Source organism: Sceloporus occidentalis, unplaced genomic scaffold (assembly GCF_023333645.1).
Source record: "Sceloporus occidentalis isolate IW3139 unplaced genomic scaffold, rSceOcc1.0.p SCAF_32, whole genome shotgun sequence".
Taxonomy (NCBI): domain Eukaryota; kingdom Metazoa; phylum Chordata; class Lepidosauria; order Squamata; family Phrynosomatidae; genus Sceloporus; species Sceloporus occidentalis.
The window spans coordinates 7,500,020-7,517,500 of record NW_028317012.1 but is presented as its reverse complement, the minus strand read 5'-3'; the positions used below and the strand labels follow the sequence as shown (position 1 = coordinate 7,517,500).

Here is a 17,481-nt window from a genome sequence, read left to right as displayed (position 1 = left end):
CTTTGAGTCCAGCTACTTCCCCAATAGAAATAGTTGTTAATTGAGCAATCAGAACATTTACTTTGGAGGGTCTTCCTATCTATCGTCTTCCTGAAATTTGAAGACTTGTTCAAAATGCTTAGATACAAATGCTCTATTGCAAGGATTCTTCCACTCTTGCTGCATGAGCTCTCAATTATGGCAAAACAGGGAACACTTTATTCTGGATATCCTTAGTTTACTTGACTAACATTGTCTCTAGAAGACGATTCTTTAACCCTTGACTGCTAATGATGGCATGGTGCCGTCGCTAGCACTACCCTACCTTGATGGAGGTTTGTGGACCTCCATCACCACCTACCCCAGTGATCTGCCCCTCACACTGAAGGGCATCACCAGGGCCACCCGGTGACATCACGCGCAATGACGCCGCCGCACAGCTTTATTAATAACTGACAATTGTCAGTTAAATAGGTATGGGGGCATGCTACAGACCCAAAACATATAACCTTTGGAAAAAGTAATCGTCTCACCTTTCAATGGTATCAGGCTTTGTAAAAAAAGAATACAAAATATTAGGTTAAAAAAATAAAAATGTAAAAGATTTGGGGTCTCTAAAGGCAGATAAAGATCAAAATTGCCTAGAGACCCCAAAATTAATCTAAACAAACTAGTTTAACTTTTTTTTTAAAGTTTAAGTATTCTACCTAAATGATCACTGTGGTAGCCAATGTTACCACAGTGATCATATAGCTATGAAAAGTCATATTCCCTTCTTAAAAATGGCCGATACTAAATTTTTTATCCCATGATCCCTTTGATCATGGGGTTAAATTTAGCCAATGGTAGAGGGAGGCAATTTTTTAAATCCTGATGAACTGCAAATATTATTAAAAATAAGCCATTTAGCCTGTGTGGTAGGTGAGTAGCCATCTCATCCCAGGAGCTCCTTGCATTTTTACTGCAAAACTTATTTTTACTGTAAAAAAGTGTTTTTTTTTCTCCCTTTACCATAGTTTCTTTGGGATTGTAAGGGGAAAGAATGGTGTGTGCTTCTGTCAGTGAATGGTCAGTAATTAGGGTTGAAGCCTTGACGTGGCATTACTGCTACGTAAGAAGTTAAATTATGGCACAAAAAAACTTGCAAAAAAACTACACCCCTTGGCGCATCAAAGGAGCGGCATGTGTTTCTAATACAAACCTGGAGCGCGCAAGAAACAAATGAACATGTCGCTATGGTTAGAAAAAAATTTCTAGCCAAAGCGACATTCCATCGTTATTTGTGCACTCAACTTTTGTCCAAGAAATACATATAGCCCCTCATTTGAAGCTCCAAGGGGTGTAGTTTCTTGAAATGTGTACTTTATGTACCCTAATTTAACTTCCCAGATGTCTAGACCACTAACTTCAGATATGGCAGATTTGAAAACCGTGTAAAAAAAAATTGTCTTAAAACAATTAGGGGTGATGCCTGCAATTAGACTAGCGCTAGACAGCTGGGAAGTTAAATTACGGTACATAAAGTATACATTTGCAGAAACTACACACCTTGGCGCATCAAATGAGGGGCTGCATGTATTAGTAGCACAAGACAAGTGTGATATTCACTTATTTGTTGTGCACGTCAGATTTGTGATACAAATACAAATAAGACCTCATTTGCTGCAGCTGGGGGTATAGTTTCTAAAAATATACCGTATTGGCTCAGATATAGGCCGCCCCCGTATATAGGCCACACCCTAAAAGTTTGGTGCTTTTTTAAAGAAAGTTTTTTTCTTTAAAAAAAGCACCAAAAAAACATGCTGCCACTCTGTCTGCCCCCCCCCCCCCCGAGATATGCTGCCACTCTGCCCCCCCCCGACTTACCAGAGGAGACTTCCGGGTGTCTTGCGGGGCTGGCGGGGGACATCTACGCAATACGCGTACACAACTTCCGGTGCCGGCACTCAGCTGATGTGCCGGCACCGGAAGTTGTGTACGCGTATTGCGTAGATGTCCCCCGCCGGCCCTGCAAGACACCCGGGAGTCTCCTCTGGTAAGTCTTGGGGGCAGAGGTAAAACGCATCGTGCTGACCATCCTCACGATGCGCTTAGACAACCGCCCGTGCCGGCCCCCCCCCCCCGTGGAAAGTGCTGGCAGGGGAGGCTGTCTGAGCGTATCGGGGAGTAGGATGCAGGTCCCCTGCACCGCTGCGGGGGATCTGTATCCTAACCCTGCCCGGCGCCCGGGACTGCATGTCCTGGCCCTCGGGCGCTAGACCCCGAATATAGGCCGCACCCCCACTTTAAAGACTTAAAGTGGGGGGAAAAAGTGCAGCCTATATTCGAGCCAATACGGTATATTTTTGTTGGCATCTAGAAACATTTGTTTTATTTCTGTAGGGACTCATTCTTTTTCTGTGAATAGCGTACCCATGTAAGCTATATATTGTTTTTTCAAGGAGAGATAGAGCTCTCTTGATACCATAGTTAGATTAGTTGAAAATTTAGAGTGAGAAATTTAGTAAAAACTAGCAAATATCAATTTTCCCTCTGAACCTGCACAAAATTAGGTAAAGTGATGGAAAATCCCCTCCAAGTTTATCAATTCGGGTGTCCTGATTTCAGAAATACCTAATTCATATAGATTTTCCATACTTTCCCAGTACTTATATGGAACACAGACTTGCATATAGAGATCACAGCGTCTGTGCCTCATCCTGTCCTCCGAAGAAATAGCGGGTGACGTCAGCAGTGACGCAACCCGGAAAGGAATGCGCGATCGGCAGTTAAAAATTTAACAGCTTTCCGGCTTTCGTGCAGGAAGCCGTTACATCAGATCGGACAGCAGAAAGCCAGCGATGCAGGCTTCTGCTGTCAGGGGGGAGCCCAGCGGATCTCCCGTGCAGCGGCAGGGATGCGCCACTGCAAGAAGGGCAGGACGTACCGGTACGTCCATAGGGCACTGAAGGGGTTAAAAGTTATATAAAAAAAAAATATGCACATTGTTTGTTTTTAACATCCAGTTTGTTCATTAAACATCAGAAAAAACCCTGAAAATTTACATTCAATGAATCATTGTACTCTGTGCATGCAACACTTATCTCTATCACAATGGCATTTCTCCAATCGCTTTCTTATTTTACTTTGGGTTCTTGTTGCTTTAAAATAGCCATTATGTCAAACACAATATTCTCAAACTAGGTTTTAATAACAAAAGTTTTACTAGTAAATATTAATTCACATGTAAACTAGTTTTCATATTTAGCTCCTTAACGACATATGTTAACCCCTTAAAGTCCATTGACGGGTCAGGCGCCTCATGCAAAACGACCTATGACGTGCCTGACACGTCATGACATTAAACAAGCTTAGAAAGTGATCAACGACTGTGCAGCTGAGCAAATCAACGATCACATTCTTCGCTTAAACCGTGTTGCTGTAATGCCTCGATGTCGAGGCATTCAGCAACACCGAGATTGGCATCATGGGCTATGTCTGGCTCCTCCCCATGGGCGTCAACATCCGCCATACACTGTATGGAGGCTAACGCCCGTTGTAAAAGTTTAGGAGGCAATCAGTGATCACCACCTAAATTTCAATGGTGTTAAAATGCCTCGATCGCGAGGCAATCAGCAACACCAAAACACTCACCCCAGGACGCTCTGTGGCCGCTCTGGAGAGCGGTCACAACAGCCACTGCGAGTAATTTTCGTCAAAGGCAAGATGGTGGCTGCCCTGTAAAAAGAAAAAAAAAAAACAAAAAAAAAAAACACACAACAACAACAGTTGAAAAAGTTGGCTAGAGACCCTCTAGAGAACTCTGGCTCCACTTATGCCCCCATTTAACCCCCCCCCCCCAAAAAAACTTACCGGTGCTTCTGGGCAGCGTGTAGATGTCTACGCAATTCGTGTAGGCAACTTCCGCTGCAACCATAAGGAGGTGCAGTTAGCAGCGTGGGTTGTCATGCGTCCATCACGCATACACCCTCTGCTGTCAGAGAGAATTCCCCCGTGAGGAATTACTACCACAAAGTTGGACAAAGGGTGGTAGTAGAATTAGCGCATGGAAATCTTTAAATTACCAGAATATCAAATACCTTGGGGTGTTTAGTTTTCAAAAATATATGGTTTGTCAGGGTAAATTGCATTGGCCGGCTTCAAAGATATCTGAAAAAGCACACGGGGCAGAATGACTAGCTTTGGAAGAAAAATGGTTTTAAAATAGCAAAACACTATTTTGTTATGGGAAATTAGATATGATCAAAACTATGGTATCTGAAGAAAGCCCTTCTTGTCCTGAAAAAACCCCAATATATAACTTGGGTAGGTACCCGAAATGAGTGAGGAGAAAATTACATCTAAACACAAGCACCGCAAAAGTGTTAAGAAAGCCTCGGTCCCAAAGGGTACAAAAAGTAAGACACAGCCTGGTCCTTAAGGGGATAAAAAGCTGCATCACCGTGAGGCTGACCGTGGATCCGGGGGGAGGAAAACCATCCCCACAAGAAAAATCCATGGAAAAGGTTAAAATACCAGCATTTTAAATACCTTGGGGTGTCTAGTTTTCAAAAATATTTGGTTTGATGGGGTAAATTTTAGTGGCCGGCTTCAAAGATACCCGAAATAGTATGTGGGCAGACTTTGACAAGTCAAAAATGCAATTTGGGAAAAAAAAAAAAAAAGCGGCCTTTTTGCCCCCTATCAACCTAACAAACCCATGCTTATGGGGTATCACTGCGCTCAGGAGATGTTCCGGAACACATATTGGGGTGTTTGGCAGTCACGTATACCAGGTGCAGTAAATTTATACCTGAAATACAACACGTGTGGAAAAAAAAACAACAAAAAAACACACAAATTGTTTACTACCATAAAGTTCGACAAAGGCTGATGGTAGAACTAGTGCATGGTGTGACAGAACGGGCCTATACCCCGACTGGGTACTCCCGCCAATCGTTGCTCCCTCCTGCCGGGACACCAACAATTAACCCCTTCGGCGCCAGGCAGAACCAGCATTGTAGATAGAAGGGGGACGTCGCTGCACCAGAGCTGCGTTGGCACTGTGGCTATCCGAAGCTTAGCTACACAGCGTGCCTATTGTCCTGAAAAGGACAATAAAGCACCGTAGCAGCCCACCCCAAACATCAGGCAACACTCATGTTGAGGTGCAAACAGGAATCCTTTTATTAAAACCAAATACAGAGCTATATACACAAGTAAGAAAAGGGGCAAGACAAAAATCACATGATCTAATTACCACGTAAGGAAGTAAGTAATTAGATCAAATCCGTGGAAGGACAGAATGACATGAGACAATTACATTAATTGGGGACGTAGACGTGTGTGGAAGTTGAAGAATTTTGCCGATTCTGGATGTCAGCACAATGATCTTTACCTCATTGCTTATTCTGCTGCCAGAAGAGGGGGCTAGCGATGAGAGAGGTGTACCTCTATCTGTCCATCATCCATGGACACCAGGGGAATTATTGCTGTTGAAAGATCGATTCCCCAGACCTGAAATTGTTGGTCAGTTTTGTAAAGAATTACGTAGTGTGTCTATTCCTTATGATCCAGTGAAAAAGGATTTTACGCAATTGTTTGATTTTGTTATGACTGACGCAGAGAGAACAGTTAATTGAAGCTTATAATAAAATTCCTGGTGTAACACCTTGAGCAAATGAACTGTTTATTGAGAGATTGATTACTGAGAGACAGCAGACAATAGATTGTATAATACAAGCTTGTGAGACTGCATGGCTACAGCGACCTGACTGGGGAAAGATTAACTCTACAATGCAAGGAAAGAATGAATCGGTAAGTAAATTTGCTGACAGAGTAGCGAAAGTTGTAATAGGACACAGTGGTGTGACAGATCCAGAGGTAAAGACAGTTGATTGTATCTTGTTTTGTAAAAGGGTTGTTACCAGACTTCCATAAGGGTGTCACTAATAATGTTTTAGGATGGGAAGAGAAGCCGCTTTCTGAAATGATAGCAGCTGCTAAACATTTTGAAAAACAAAAGGAAGTGAATAAGGAGCGTCATGAGAAAGTTAGAGAGAAAGAACAGAGAATGTTGATGGAAAGTCAGAGACAGTTCTATTCACAGAACTCTCCGTCTGATGTAGTGGGAGATAACGGACAATCTTCCTCTACAAAGGAAACTAGAAAGAATGTTATTTGTTTTAATTGTAACAAGCCAGGGCATTTGGATAGAAATTGTAGATCTGCTAGTAACAATTTGCTGATGCTTGCTCTATTGAACCTAATACTGACGATGCTGAATTGATTTACCCTTTCAGAGGCTTTGTGGAGTGCCCCTGCTCTTGGGCTCCCTAACTATGATATGCCATTTACTTTGTTTTGTCATGAAATACATGGTAATGACTCTGGAGTACTAACCCAGAGCCACAGAGAGGGACAGAGACCCCTTGCCTACTATAGCACGCCACTTGATTCTGTGGCAGCTGGATTAACCCCTTGTTTGCGGGCTGTGGCAGCGGCTGCTGCCTTACTGGAATCAGCACAGGCCATAGTTCAGGGACAGGAACTGAAAGTGATGGTTCCTCATGCAGTGAGTGCATTGTTAACCCGTCGATCGACACAATTTACCAATAGAAGGCTGACTAAATACGAGATTGTTTTGCAGGGTACACCCAATGCCACCGTCCACCGGTGCACAGTGTTAAATCCTGCCACTCTTGTCAGAACCAGGAGGAGGAAAATGTGTGATTTTGATAGAACAATTACAAACTACTTGCGACTGATTGTATGAGCGACCTTTGACTGACCCTGATATCGAATACTTTGTAGATGGTTCCTCATTTATGGATATTGACGGCAGGCGTTGTACTGGGTATGCTGTAGTTACATCAGAAGGAGAAGTGGAAGCTAATGCTCCCCCCACCTCACTGTTCAGCCCAGGTGGAAAGACTCCCTGACCTCGAGGACACTTCCAAAATTTGCAAATTAATTTTATTGAAATGCCTAAATCTCTACATTATCAATATGTACTAGTGGTGGTGTGTAAATATTCCTGCTGGATAGAAGCCTATCCTTGCCAACATGCGGACGCTCTAACAGTTGCTAAAAAGTTGCTACAAGAGTTCATTCCTAGGTATGTAATTCCTCAGCATATATACTCTGATCATTTTACTGCTGAAATAGTGCAAGAGATAGCACATAGGCTAGGAATTATGTACCATTTACATTGTCCCTACCATCCACAAAGCGCAGGAAAAGTAGAACGCGCTAACGGCACCTTAAAGAATAAGATTAGCAAGATACGTGCCGAGACAGGTTTAAAATGGCCAGATGCATTACCTATAGCCTTAATGTCAATAAGAAATGCCCGACACTCGGCTATTAAATGTTCTCCTCATGAACTCATAATGGGTCGACCCATGATAGCTGCTAATACTCTAGAGTTACTAAGACATGATCATGCTCTAACTGATGACAATAGAAATGTATTGTAAAAAACTAAAAATCTCTTGAGCAATTAAAACCCCAGGTTGCTGCTATGCACACGTACACTGAAGACGAAAAAACAATTCATCACATCCGACCAGGTGATTACGTGCTGGTAAAGCATTTCCAACGGAAAAAGACTCTTTAGCCCAGGTGGAAAGGTCCATACCAAGTACTACTGATCACTAAAACAGCTGTAAATGTAGCTGAAATTACACCGTGGATTCATTGCACTCATCTTAAATTGGTGCCAAAACTCAATCCACGCTCCTAAATTAACCATTCCATCGGCCACAATAATCCCAGCTGGTTAACCAACATAAAACGAGATTGGCAAGAGCCCCTCGTGAAGATACGAAGAATGAGGTCATCAGGAGATGCAAAAATTTTTGAGTATATTATCGTTACTTGTTTTATACTAAATGTATTTGCTATTTTTTCTTTTTTCCTTTCAGTCCTTTTCAGGTGTTCAGATCAGAACCTTCTAAAAATATAGCAGAGAATAAGATACATTCACAAATTAAACGTGATCTGCATGCTTCTCCTTGGGAAAAAGATAATACCTGTAGAAATATTGAGAAAGGTGTATGATGCTTCTAATGTCTCGGAGCCTTGTTGTGTTTGTGGATATATTCTGCATACTCAGCAGAGCCCTGCATAGGAATACCTTTTACAGGGGAAGATTTACATTGTAGACAATAGTGTATCCATAGAACATGATATGGAAAAGGTGAGCAAACAACCACATCAGGAAAGACTTCGATCTAGGGAGACTACTTGGGATCCTTTTGGTCTGGGTGGAATATTTGGTTCACTTGGAGCAAAGCTGGTGTCTGGTATGTTTTTGTTGCTTGTGGCTTTTGTATGTATCTATGTAATTGTTGTCCGTTGCAAAACACTAATTCAAAAATGTCTCGGACCAACAAGAGCAATGCCAAAGATACAGGAGGAGAAATATGATGATGACTTCCCACTTGATGAGTTTCCCCTAGAGACTTTGCACAGTGACATGTTTGAAGATCAATATGAGAAGGAGCAAGGCTCATGGAATTGGCCAACTTAGACCTCCACTGGACTCTGAAGAAATTGATTCTTACAGTGAGTCCGTAAGAATAAAAAGGAGGGACTGTGGAAGTTGAAGAATTTTGCTGATTCTGGATGTCAGCACAATGATCTTTACCTCATTGCTTATTCTGCTGATAGCAGATAAGATAACACTACAATCACCTGTCTACCTCGTTTCTTAGTTTACTTATGTCTTGTTTGTGTCTTGGAAGAATGTGTACGTATGGTATGTTTTTGTGTGTTTTCTTTGCTCTAAGTGCCTTGTTGCAAAAGAATCAGAGTCCACCACGACAAAGGACAAGTTGTCCCTTTCTAGACCTTCTGTAAGTAAAGATTTCACTTTACGGGGGGGGGGGGGGGGCTATTTTTTCTTGACCTTTTTAAACCGTGTGTGTCAGCAAATTAAAGTAAATATACCAACAGACGGCTAGACAATATGCTATTAACTGTTTGCGCTTCTTTGCCTATATATTGTTAGAAAATTAAGGAGGGGGAGAGAAGTCTGCGAACTGGACTCTCCCCTGTGCGCACTTGAATAAAGAAGCTATTGCTTACTCAACTCATTGAACTGGTGTCGTCAGATTTCTTGCCGACATTCACACGTGGAATGACGAGACATGATTGGCTTGAGACAGACAATGGCCAGGACACAGAGATAACAGGAGTTCACAGTGACACCTAGTCATAGCTACAAGGGGTCTTAAAACAAGGGCTTACTCGCACAACAACAGAGGAAACACTTCACACCTATACAATCAACAATGCAAAGACAATCAGCCTTCTTCCTACAACAGGATATCCAGCTGACATTACAGTTTTGAGACTGAGTAGTAAAACATGAGGAAAATCAGTAGAAACTGACCCCCTGTATCCACACACAGAAGTCTCTACAAGGCCTGGGCCTATAGTCGATAGGGAGGAGGCTGGCTCTCAGGCCTCTTCAGTGACCCCAGTGATGGAGGGTTCCATCACATTTCTCCCCCTTCCAAATAGGACTGACCCAGGAGGAGACCCCAAACGGGTTGACTTTCAAAACTGTAATGTCAGCTGGATATCCTGTTGTAGGAAGAAGGCTGATTGTCAGACTACGGAGTCAGTTAGTTCACTTTGCTCATCAATGCCCTCCCTAAACTAGTGCCCCAAATAATCTGCCCCTCCAAGAGCAGTACTTCTCCACCCAACCCCTGACTCTCCAGAAAAATACAACTGACGCTGGAGAGAAGTGCCAACAGCACCTTCTCTCTGGAATCTTCTCAGCCACTGGGGTGATGGGTTGGCCATCCGTCCGCCGCTGGGGAGGAAGGACAACACCCTCGGTTCCCTTAACTGGGATCTCCCGCTGGGAAGGGAGAACAGGTTCCTCCGCTCCCAGAGTTGTGAGCAGCCGCTGGGGAGCCTGGCCAGCTGCGCCATCTCCTGGACACTCACCCACCCGATGGGAAGTGATGCCGCCCTGCATCCCCTCCCTGGTGCTCCATCTGCACCGTCTCCCGGGTCATCCGACAGCCGCTGGTGAGGAGGGACGGTACCCTCCACTCCCTTGTGCTCCTGCTGGGGAGATGGGCCGGCTACCGCATCTACCTAGATTCCTGTTACTGTTGAAGGTGCGGGGTAGAGGCCAGGGGCTCTCCACCCTGTTGTCAGCGCTTCAGCTGGGGGTTGTGGATCTGGGCAAACTACCCAGCATCCAGAGGACCCAAGTGTGAAGACGGCAGCCTCATCCACCCATCCTGGGTTAATATCCTCGGATGAAAAATCAATTAAATCCACAGAATCCATGGAGACTGGGGCATACTGCTGATACCCTGTATCAGTCATCACACATCATCTCTGTATGGACCAGCCCATCTAACTTGGACACCCATTCCTCCCTGGGCTGCTCTCCCAGAAATGGCATTCGTGCGTCCAGCTGGAACCAGTAAATGTCCTCACTGGTTGGGAGGCACTTACCCTGGTAGTCCTGTTCCCATTGCAGAGCCTCCCACCAGAGATGTCGACGGATATGATCCCTCCACCGCAGCTCGACCTCAACTGATACAGGTCCGTCGGGTTGGGCCCATGCCTCCTGCATACGCTATATGAACTCCGCTTTCATAGCTGAGGATCCTGGCGTTGCTCCTTCTCTGCCCGAAGGGTGACCAACCCTGGTGGTTTGGATGTCCCGTTTGGAAGGAAGCATCCCACCGTTTGCCACCAAATGTGATGATACAGATACCTCGAGCAGCCTCTCCCCTAGGATGTATCGTCCAGAAGGGAGTGTTGCTGAGACCGGGGTCAAATCAGTGACTATATCTCCCCCAGGATGCTGGTCTCAGTAGGGGAAACTTCTGGAGCGAGGCTGAAGGGTCAGTAGTAGGTTTGACCTGAGCTGAGGTAGGCATCGAGTCCTTTAACCACTAGATAGGGGAGCATGTATTGATCCCTCTGCCTCCAAGCACAGGCTGCCAAGTGTTAAGCTCAATGCTGACAGATCCGAAGACTCTGCCGCAACCCTCCCCAGAAATGGACACACACCAAACTCTTGGGGAAGACTTCTCTGTTTATTGCAAGGCAGACAAGGTTATATAGCAAAACAAGGGGTGGGTAAAACACTACAAACAACCCAGTACTTTGTATACAAAAGGAAAGTTAACATAAGGAAATTAACTCAGACATTTAATTACATCCTGAGATACAATAGTTCACACCACAACAAAGGATCAATAACTTCACCTCAAGATAATGGCAATGAAGACAGGAAGCAGCACCAATAAACAAAGGCAGGGCTCTACAAATCCCTAGGTGTTTGTCAGCCTGTTAAATCCCCCCCAAAAATGCCACGTCGCCACCCCGAGCCCGCCCCCAGGCCTGTGATCACTCCCACGGAGTGATTCTGTAGGCTGAAAACGCAATTGCCGGCAAACCGGCAATTGCGTTTTCAGCTGCCACAGACAGCTTCAGGGAAGGGGGCTATGTGTTGATTGGGTACCCACACAAGTGTGGGGACTTGACACAACATCCCCCTTCTGCCTGATCGCTCCATGAGAGCGAAAGTGCAGCGTTAACCCCTTCAATGCCGCAATTGCATCATTTTAGGGGTTAATTTCCGTTTTGTACGGGGCTCTGCTGCTGGTGACCAGCAACAGCAAAAACGAGCCCCCAACAAGCCCTTTGATGATTACTGTAGGCATGGAAGCCTACGGGATTCAAAGAGACTCCTCCCTGCAACAGCTGGTCTATAGACCAGCAATTGCTTCCCAGCTGCCAGACACAGCTTCAGGGACAGGGGAGAGGGTTCTTCGGTCTCCACACGAGTGTGGAGACCAGCCCCAACCCTCCCCTGCTCCCTGAGAGTGACAGTGCAGCAGTAACCCCTTCAATGCCACAATTGTGGCATTGCAGGGGTTAACATTTGTCCCCACAAGTTTGTAGTGACTAAATATCAGTCAACGCTGTGCTCCAATGGAACATCAGCATTGAAAGTGTTACAAACCAGTTTATCATAAAAATGTAAAAGAAAAAAAAAAAAAAAAAAAGAAGAACTGACCTGAAAGTCCAGGGTGCTTCCAGGTCAAATGCTGTGAGTTTAGTAAGTTGGCTGATGATTATCAGATCAATCCTGACCAACTGTTATTTTTAAAAAAATCCTGGCTCCTAACTTTTTTAGCTGGCGCCTAGATTCACAAATTTGTCAAGCCCTGCATAAAAGGGATTATACAAAGAATGAAAATAAGTTTGAAAATACAAAATACACATTAACCCTTGTATGCCCACAAGTCTTAGACAACTACCATCACACATGGAAATGGTTAAAATACCAGCATTTGAATTACCTTGGGTTTTATAAAAATATATGGTTTGATGGGGTAAATTGCATTGGCTGGCTTCAGATACCCGAAATAACACATGGGGCAGAATGACCAGCATGGGGGGGGGGGGGGGGGGGAGGTTTTGAAATAGCAAAACGCTACTGGTACTTATTGCACCATAACGTGCAGAAAAAAAAAAAAAAAAAAAACTCAGGACAAATAGTAGAATTTATTTGGCAGGTTTTTTCATTAGTGTTTGTAGATATAAAAAAAAAGATTTTGCTTTAAAAAAGTGAGAAAAACTACCACTGTCCCAAAATGTATTACGAGTAAGAAACAAACAGTCTTGTCATTAAGGGGTTAATAAAAACTATGATTGAGAAAAATGCATTTCTTGTTTTTATTTTTTTGTCAACCTGCCCCCCCAGTTATGCACATCTGCCCTCAGCCTTGCAGCGCTGCCCCCCCAGATATGCCTCTTATACCCCTGATATAAGGCATTTCTCCCTATATGGCCCTCCCCATGCTCCAGACTCCCTGGTGTCTAGCGGGCCGACACTTCTGCAAGGGCTTCTATGACTAAGCAGCAGAAGGACACGCAACGCAGTTGCTCTAGCATAAAAGCCCCAGTGGAAGTGGAGGGCAGTAGCGGAGGTAGTCTGTGTGCATTCACTGGGTGCCAGAGGAGGATTCAGGTCACCTGTAGTGCTGCAGGGGATCTGGATTGTAGTGTTATAGTCAAACCTCTATTTGAGGTCGGATTAGAAGATGAGGGGTATTTTTCCAGAGAAAAGATTTGCTCTGAAAACATCTTGTATTTCGATAAAGTCAATAATGAAAATCATTGATGGATTTTCATTATCGATTAGTTGTTGCAGCCCTAGTTTATTTTGTGATGTATTGGAGCGTATGCTCTGATACAACCTGGAGACCAATCAAGCTGGCCGGTGAATGCCAAGCACAACTTCTCAAATGGGGTGAGACATGTGGGCAAGGTTTTCGCATTATGTAGTTAAGTCACAAAAAGCGATAACTGACGGTGTCATAATCTGGCAACAAACTAGTTAGGGTTTAATTGGGGAAAGCTGGACATGGGTCAGTTTTACCAAATATTACACGTTTTAGTAGGAGAGTTGTAGCACCTCAAAGAGACACCCGAGGCGGAGGTCATCACTTAAATATTTATAGCAAGCCGCTATTAAAAGTATATTGGTCAAAGATCCTAAACGCAGACAAATAGAAACTAATACTTTTGTTTTCATTAGCTTTTATAGACTAGTAAAAGTATTTCCCCATTTTTAATAGGAAATTAGATGTTAATAATAATAATGAAAGAACTAAAGAAAGCCCTTCTTGTTCTGAAAACAATATAGAACTGGTGTATGTACACTATTACAGCTAAACACAAGCACCGCTAAACAGCCACAGTCACGAATGGTACAAAGAAAAAACAGCAATCATTAAGGGGTTAAAGTTAGTTTTCGTTTATTTCGTTGCTGTTTACTCCAAGTTTTTGGAGATCAGTACGAACGCACAAATAAGGTTAAAATTTACTTTTAACAAAGTTCATACGAACCCAAATGCACGAGTTTAAGGAATAGTATGAAGGTATTAGCAGCTAATTAGCGTGCACAAAATATATTAGCTCCACATACATGTGAGGTATTGATGAAAACCATGGATATGCACCTAGAATTGGAAACAGGCACTTACAGCAGCAAAGAGTGACAAACTTGAATAAGAAGAGAACCAGATAAATATAGTATAGACCAGACCTAGAGAAGATAGCGAGCCTATTCATATAAGAAATCTAACTTCACACACAAAAGTGTAGCTCTCCATCAGCCACTTACCTGCAGAATGAGCTCTGGTCGCATGTCTTGAAGTTGCTCCTGTCAACGCTCAGCGCAGGTAAAAAGCCGGCACAGAACAGGAGAGTGACCATGAGGACCCTGTGGAAATGGCAGCATCAGAAAAATGTTTCCAGGTGCTAATGCACATTATTAAAAACACACTGGTCTGATAAACTCACAATTAAGGTTTGTTTCTAATACTTTATTACTGTATTTGTTCAATTAGACAAGTTTTTTTCCAGATCAAGTGCTCTGAAAAATACCCCTCGTCTTATATTTAAGGTCGTCTTATAATCAGACCTCAAATAAAGCGCTGACTACAAGACTAAGATCCAGAACCCCTGCTGAGCTGCAGGGGACCTGGATCCTCCTCTCTGGCAGCCCGTGGGTGTCTGCACAATACGCGCAGACAACCTCCACTTCTGCCGGGTCTCCGGCATGTGACATGACCATCCGGTGCTCCACCATAGAAGCCTCAGCGGAATAATCAGCCAGCAGCAGAAGAGGTTGTCTAGGCGCATCGCGCAGACATTCACCGGCTGCCAAAGAGGCGGATCCCCCGCAGTCCTGCAGGGAACCGTTTTCTTCCTCTCTTGCAGCTGGTGGTCTTCTGCACGACGCGCAAGGTAATGCATTACTGAGGACCAACTTGCTCATTTGCAACAGCCCTTCATAATACATAAATTAATGTGCTAAAATGTGTCAAAAAACAAAACAAAAAAAAAACCTCAATTTGCATTGCTAATCTCAGAAGCAGCAATGCAAGTTGGGAACTATATTCTAATTGATACTAATATGCAAGATCAAAACAAAATGTAATACCTTTAGGTACAAACGTTAATAAAGTAATCATACCTTATTAAGACGTCATCACTAACTTTTTTTCTTTGGCTACTGGGCAGAGAGATTCAAAAAAGGCAGACCTGTCATGCTTGAGCTTCCATACAGCTGGTATACATATAGATTACATAAGGTGAACAGTTTAAAGGTGCTGTTGCTCCTAAAATATCACCAGATACATGCTGCAGTTTGTAGAAGTAAAAGGAACCCCATAAGTAATTTTTCTCCTTAAAGCTACCCGTCCCTTAACTACATTTAACAAGTAAAAATAGTTAGGGCTGCAACTAACGATTATTTTAATAATCGATTAGTTGGCCGATTAATCTGATAAAATTTTCTCAATTTAAAATAATGTAATAAAAAACGTACAATTTACACTTTCATCTCTTTATTGCAATGGCCTCTCTCTATTCACCTTCTTATTTTACTGACATAATAAAAGCTACAAGAACCCAAACAGTGTTTCTCAAACTAGGTTTTAATACAAAGTTATTAGTAAATATTAATTCATATGTTAACTTTTTCATATTTAATAAAAACTATGAGAAAAAAGCCTTGTTTATATTTTTTTATTTTATTTACCAAACTGCCCCCGGTTATGCACATCTGACCCCCAGCTTGCCACTCTGTCCCCATATATGCCTTATACCTCTTATATGCTAGTGAGCCCCCTGATATACCTTTTACCCCCCCTGATATGCCTTATAATTCATAATACCCCCCATACACCACTATAACTCACCCATACACCACTCTGCCTCCTCCCCCCTCCCATACTCCACTCTGCCTCCTCCCCCCTCCCATACTCCACTCTGCTTCCTCCCCCCTCCCATACTCCACTCTGCCTCCTCCCCCCTCCCATACTCCACTCTGCCTCCTGTCAGCCACGGAGGTTCACAAGACACCAGGGAGCCGGGTAGAGAGGCAGAGTGCCGTATGGGAGGGGGAGGAGCCAGAGTGGTGTATGGGAGGGTGGCTCCCATACACCCCTCTGACTCCTCCCCCCTCCCATACACCGCTCTGCCTCTCTACCCGGCTCCGTTACTGACAGGAACTTTCACTGCTGCTTCAAAGAAGCCTCAGCATAAGTGAAGGTGAGTAACGGAGGCTGTCTGTGCGATGCAGACCCCCACCGGCTGACAGAGAGGATGATCCTCTGTCAGCCGGTGGGGGTCTAAACGATGCGCACAGACAGCCTCCGTTACTGCCCTTCACTTACGCTGAGGCTTCTATGAAGTCAGTAACGGAGCAGAGTAGAGAGGCAGAGTGATGTATGGGAGGGGGGAGGAGTCAGAGGGGTGTATGGGACAGGGAGAGAGACGGAAGTGAGAGACCGTCCGACAGTGAGGGGAATCCAGGTCCCCTGCAGCGTTTGAGGTTGGATTAGAATTTTTATAATCGATAAAAATCGATGGTTGACAACGATTTTCATTATCGAAATTATCATTTAGTTGTTTCAGCCCTAAAAATAGTACAGTTGCTTAAAGAGGCTTGCCATTCCTCCAAAGCCCTTGCCTGCATATTACATCACCATAGCCAATTCCAGATTCATATGCGCATGAAATAGTAACGTTTTACATAAAAGTCTTCCATATTGCCGCTATGGAGCTTTACTTCATATAGGTATGCATACCTGGGAACATCTGAGCTCCAGCTACCCAGTGCCTTCCCTTGCGGGACACGGCCAGGACTGCCCACTGCCATCGGTCCAGCTGCTGTCGCAAGAAAGACTCCCATTTAAAAGGGAAATAGGCAGGGAGTGGGGTGTGTCAAGACCCTGCTCCTGCAAACCAGGGGATTCAGGTGTTGACCTGGAGAAGAGGAGCTTCACCCGGGAGTTCCCCGGTATGTAGGTATATATTGAAACACATGCACAGCAGCACACCTCATCACAAGTACGTCACAGACATTTTACGCGAGAAAAAAAAAAGTATTTGCGTATACCTCGTCACAAGCAAAAGACACTTGAACAAAAACTCATTACACACATTAAGTAATGACATATCACAGACACAGAGAGTCAATGGAGCCCAGCTCACTAATCGCAATGTGATTGGTAAAAAAAAAAAATTGTTAAACTGTATATATATTATATTAGGGCAGCAACAACTAATAGATTTTATAGATTATAAGATTAGGTTTTTTCAGAGCAAATGCTCGGAAAAATACCCCTCGTTTTAAAACCCGACCACAAATGGTCAGAGGCCGGATAATAACACTAAGAATCAGATCCACCGCAGCACTGCAGGGGACCCGGATCCTCCTCTCTAACAGCCAGTGGGGGGTGTCTGTGTGATGAAGTTAGGATGCAAATCTTCGGTTCATTCAATGCCACAGCAGTTACTACTTCCCAGTCCATCCATGTAGTCACACCGACAATTGGCCCCGCCCCATTCCTTATAGCGTCTGGCGTGGCATATCTGGGAACGACGGCGTGCCATATCTGGGCTCAAATGTGCATAACTGGGGGGGGCAGGTTGGGAAATAAAAACAAGAAATGCATTTTT

General features: G+C 44.0%; 1 protein-coding gene across 1 annotated transcript in view; it reads right to left on the bottom strand.

Annotated features, from left to right (window-relative positions):
- The window catches only part of LOC149298606 (neutral alpha-glucosidase AB-like), a 103,030-nt gene extending 86,352 nt beyond the window's left edge, over positions 1–16,678 (bottom strand). The window contains exons 1-3 of the mRNA XM_089487339.1: positions 16,608–16,678; positions 14,538–14,744; positions 14,135–14,233 (exon numbers count right to left, since the gene is read on the bottom strand). Of these exons, the coding sequence (XP_089343465.1) occupies positions 14,135–14,233; positions 14,538–14,744; positions 16,608–16,678 (377 nt within the window). The remainder of the gene's footprint in view (positions 1–14,134; positions 14,234–14,537; positions 14,745–16,607) is intronic.
- Positions 16,679–17,481: the final 803 nt, after the last annotated feature.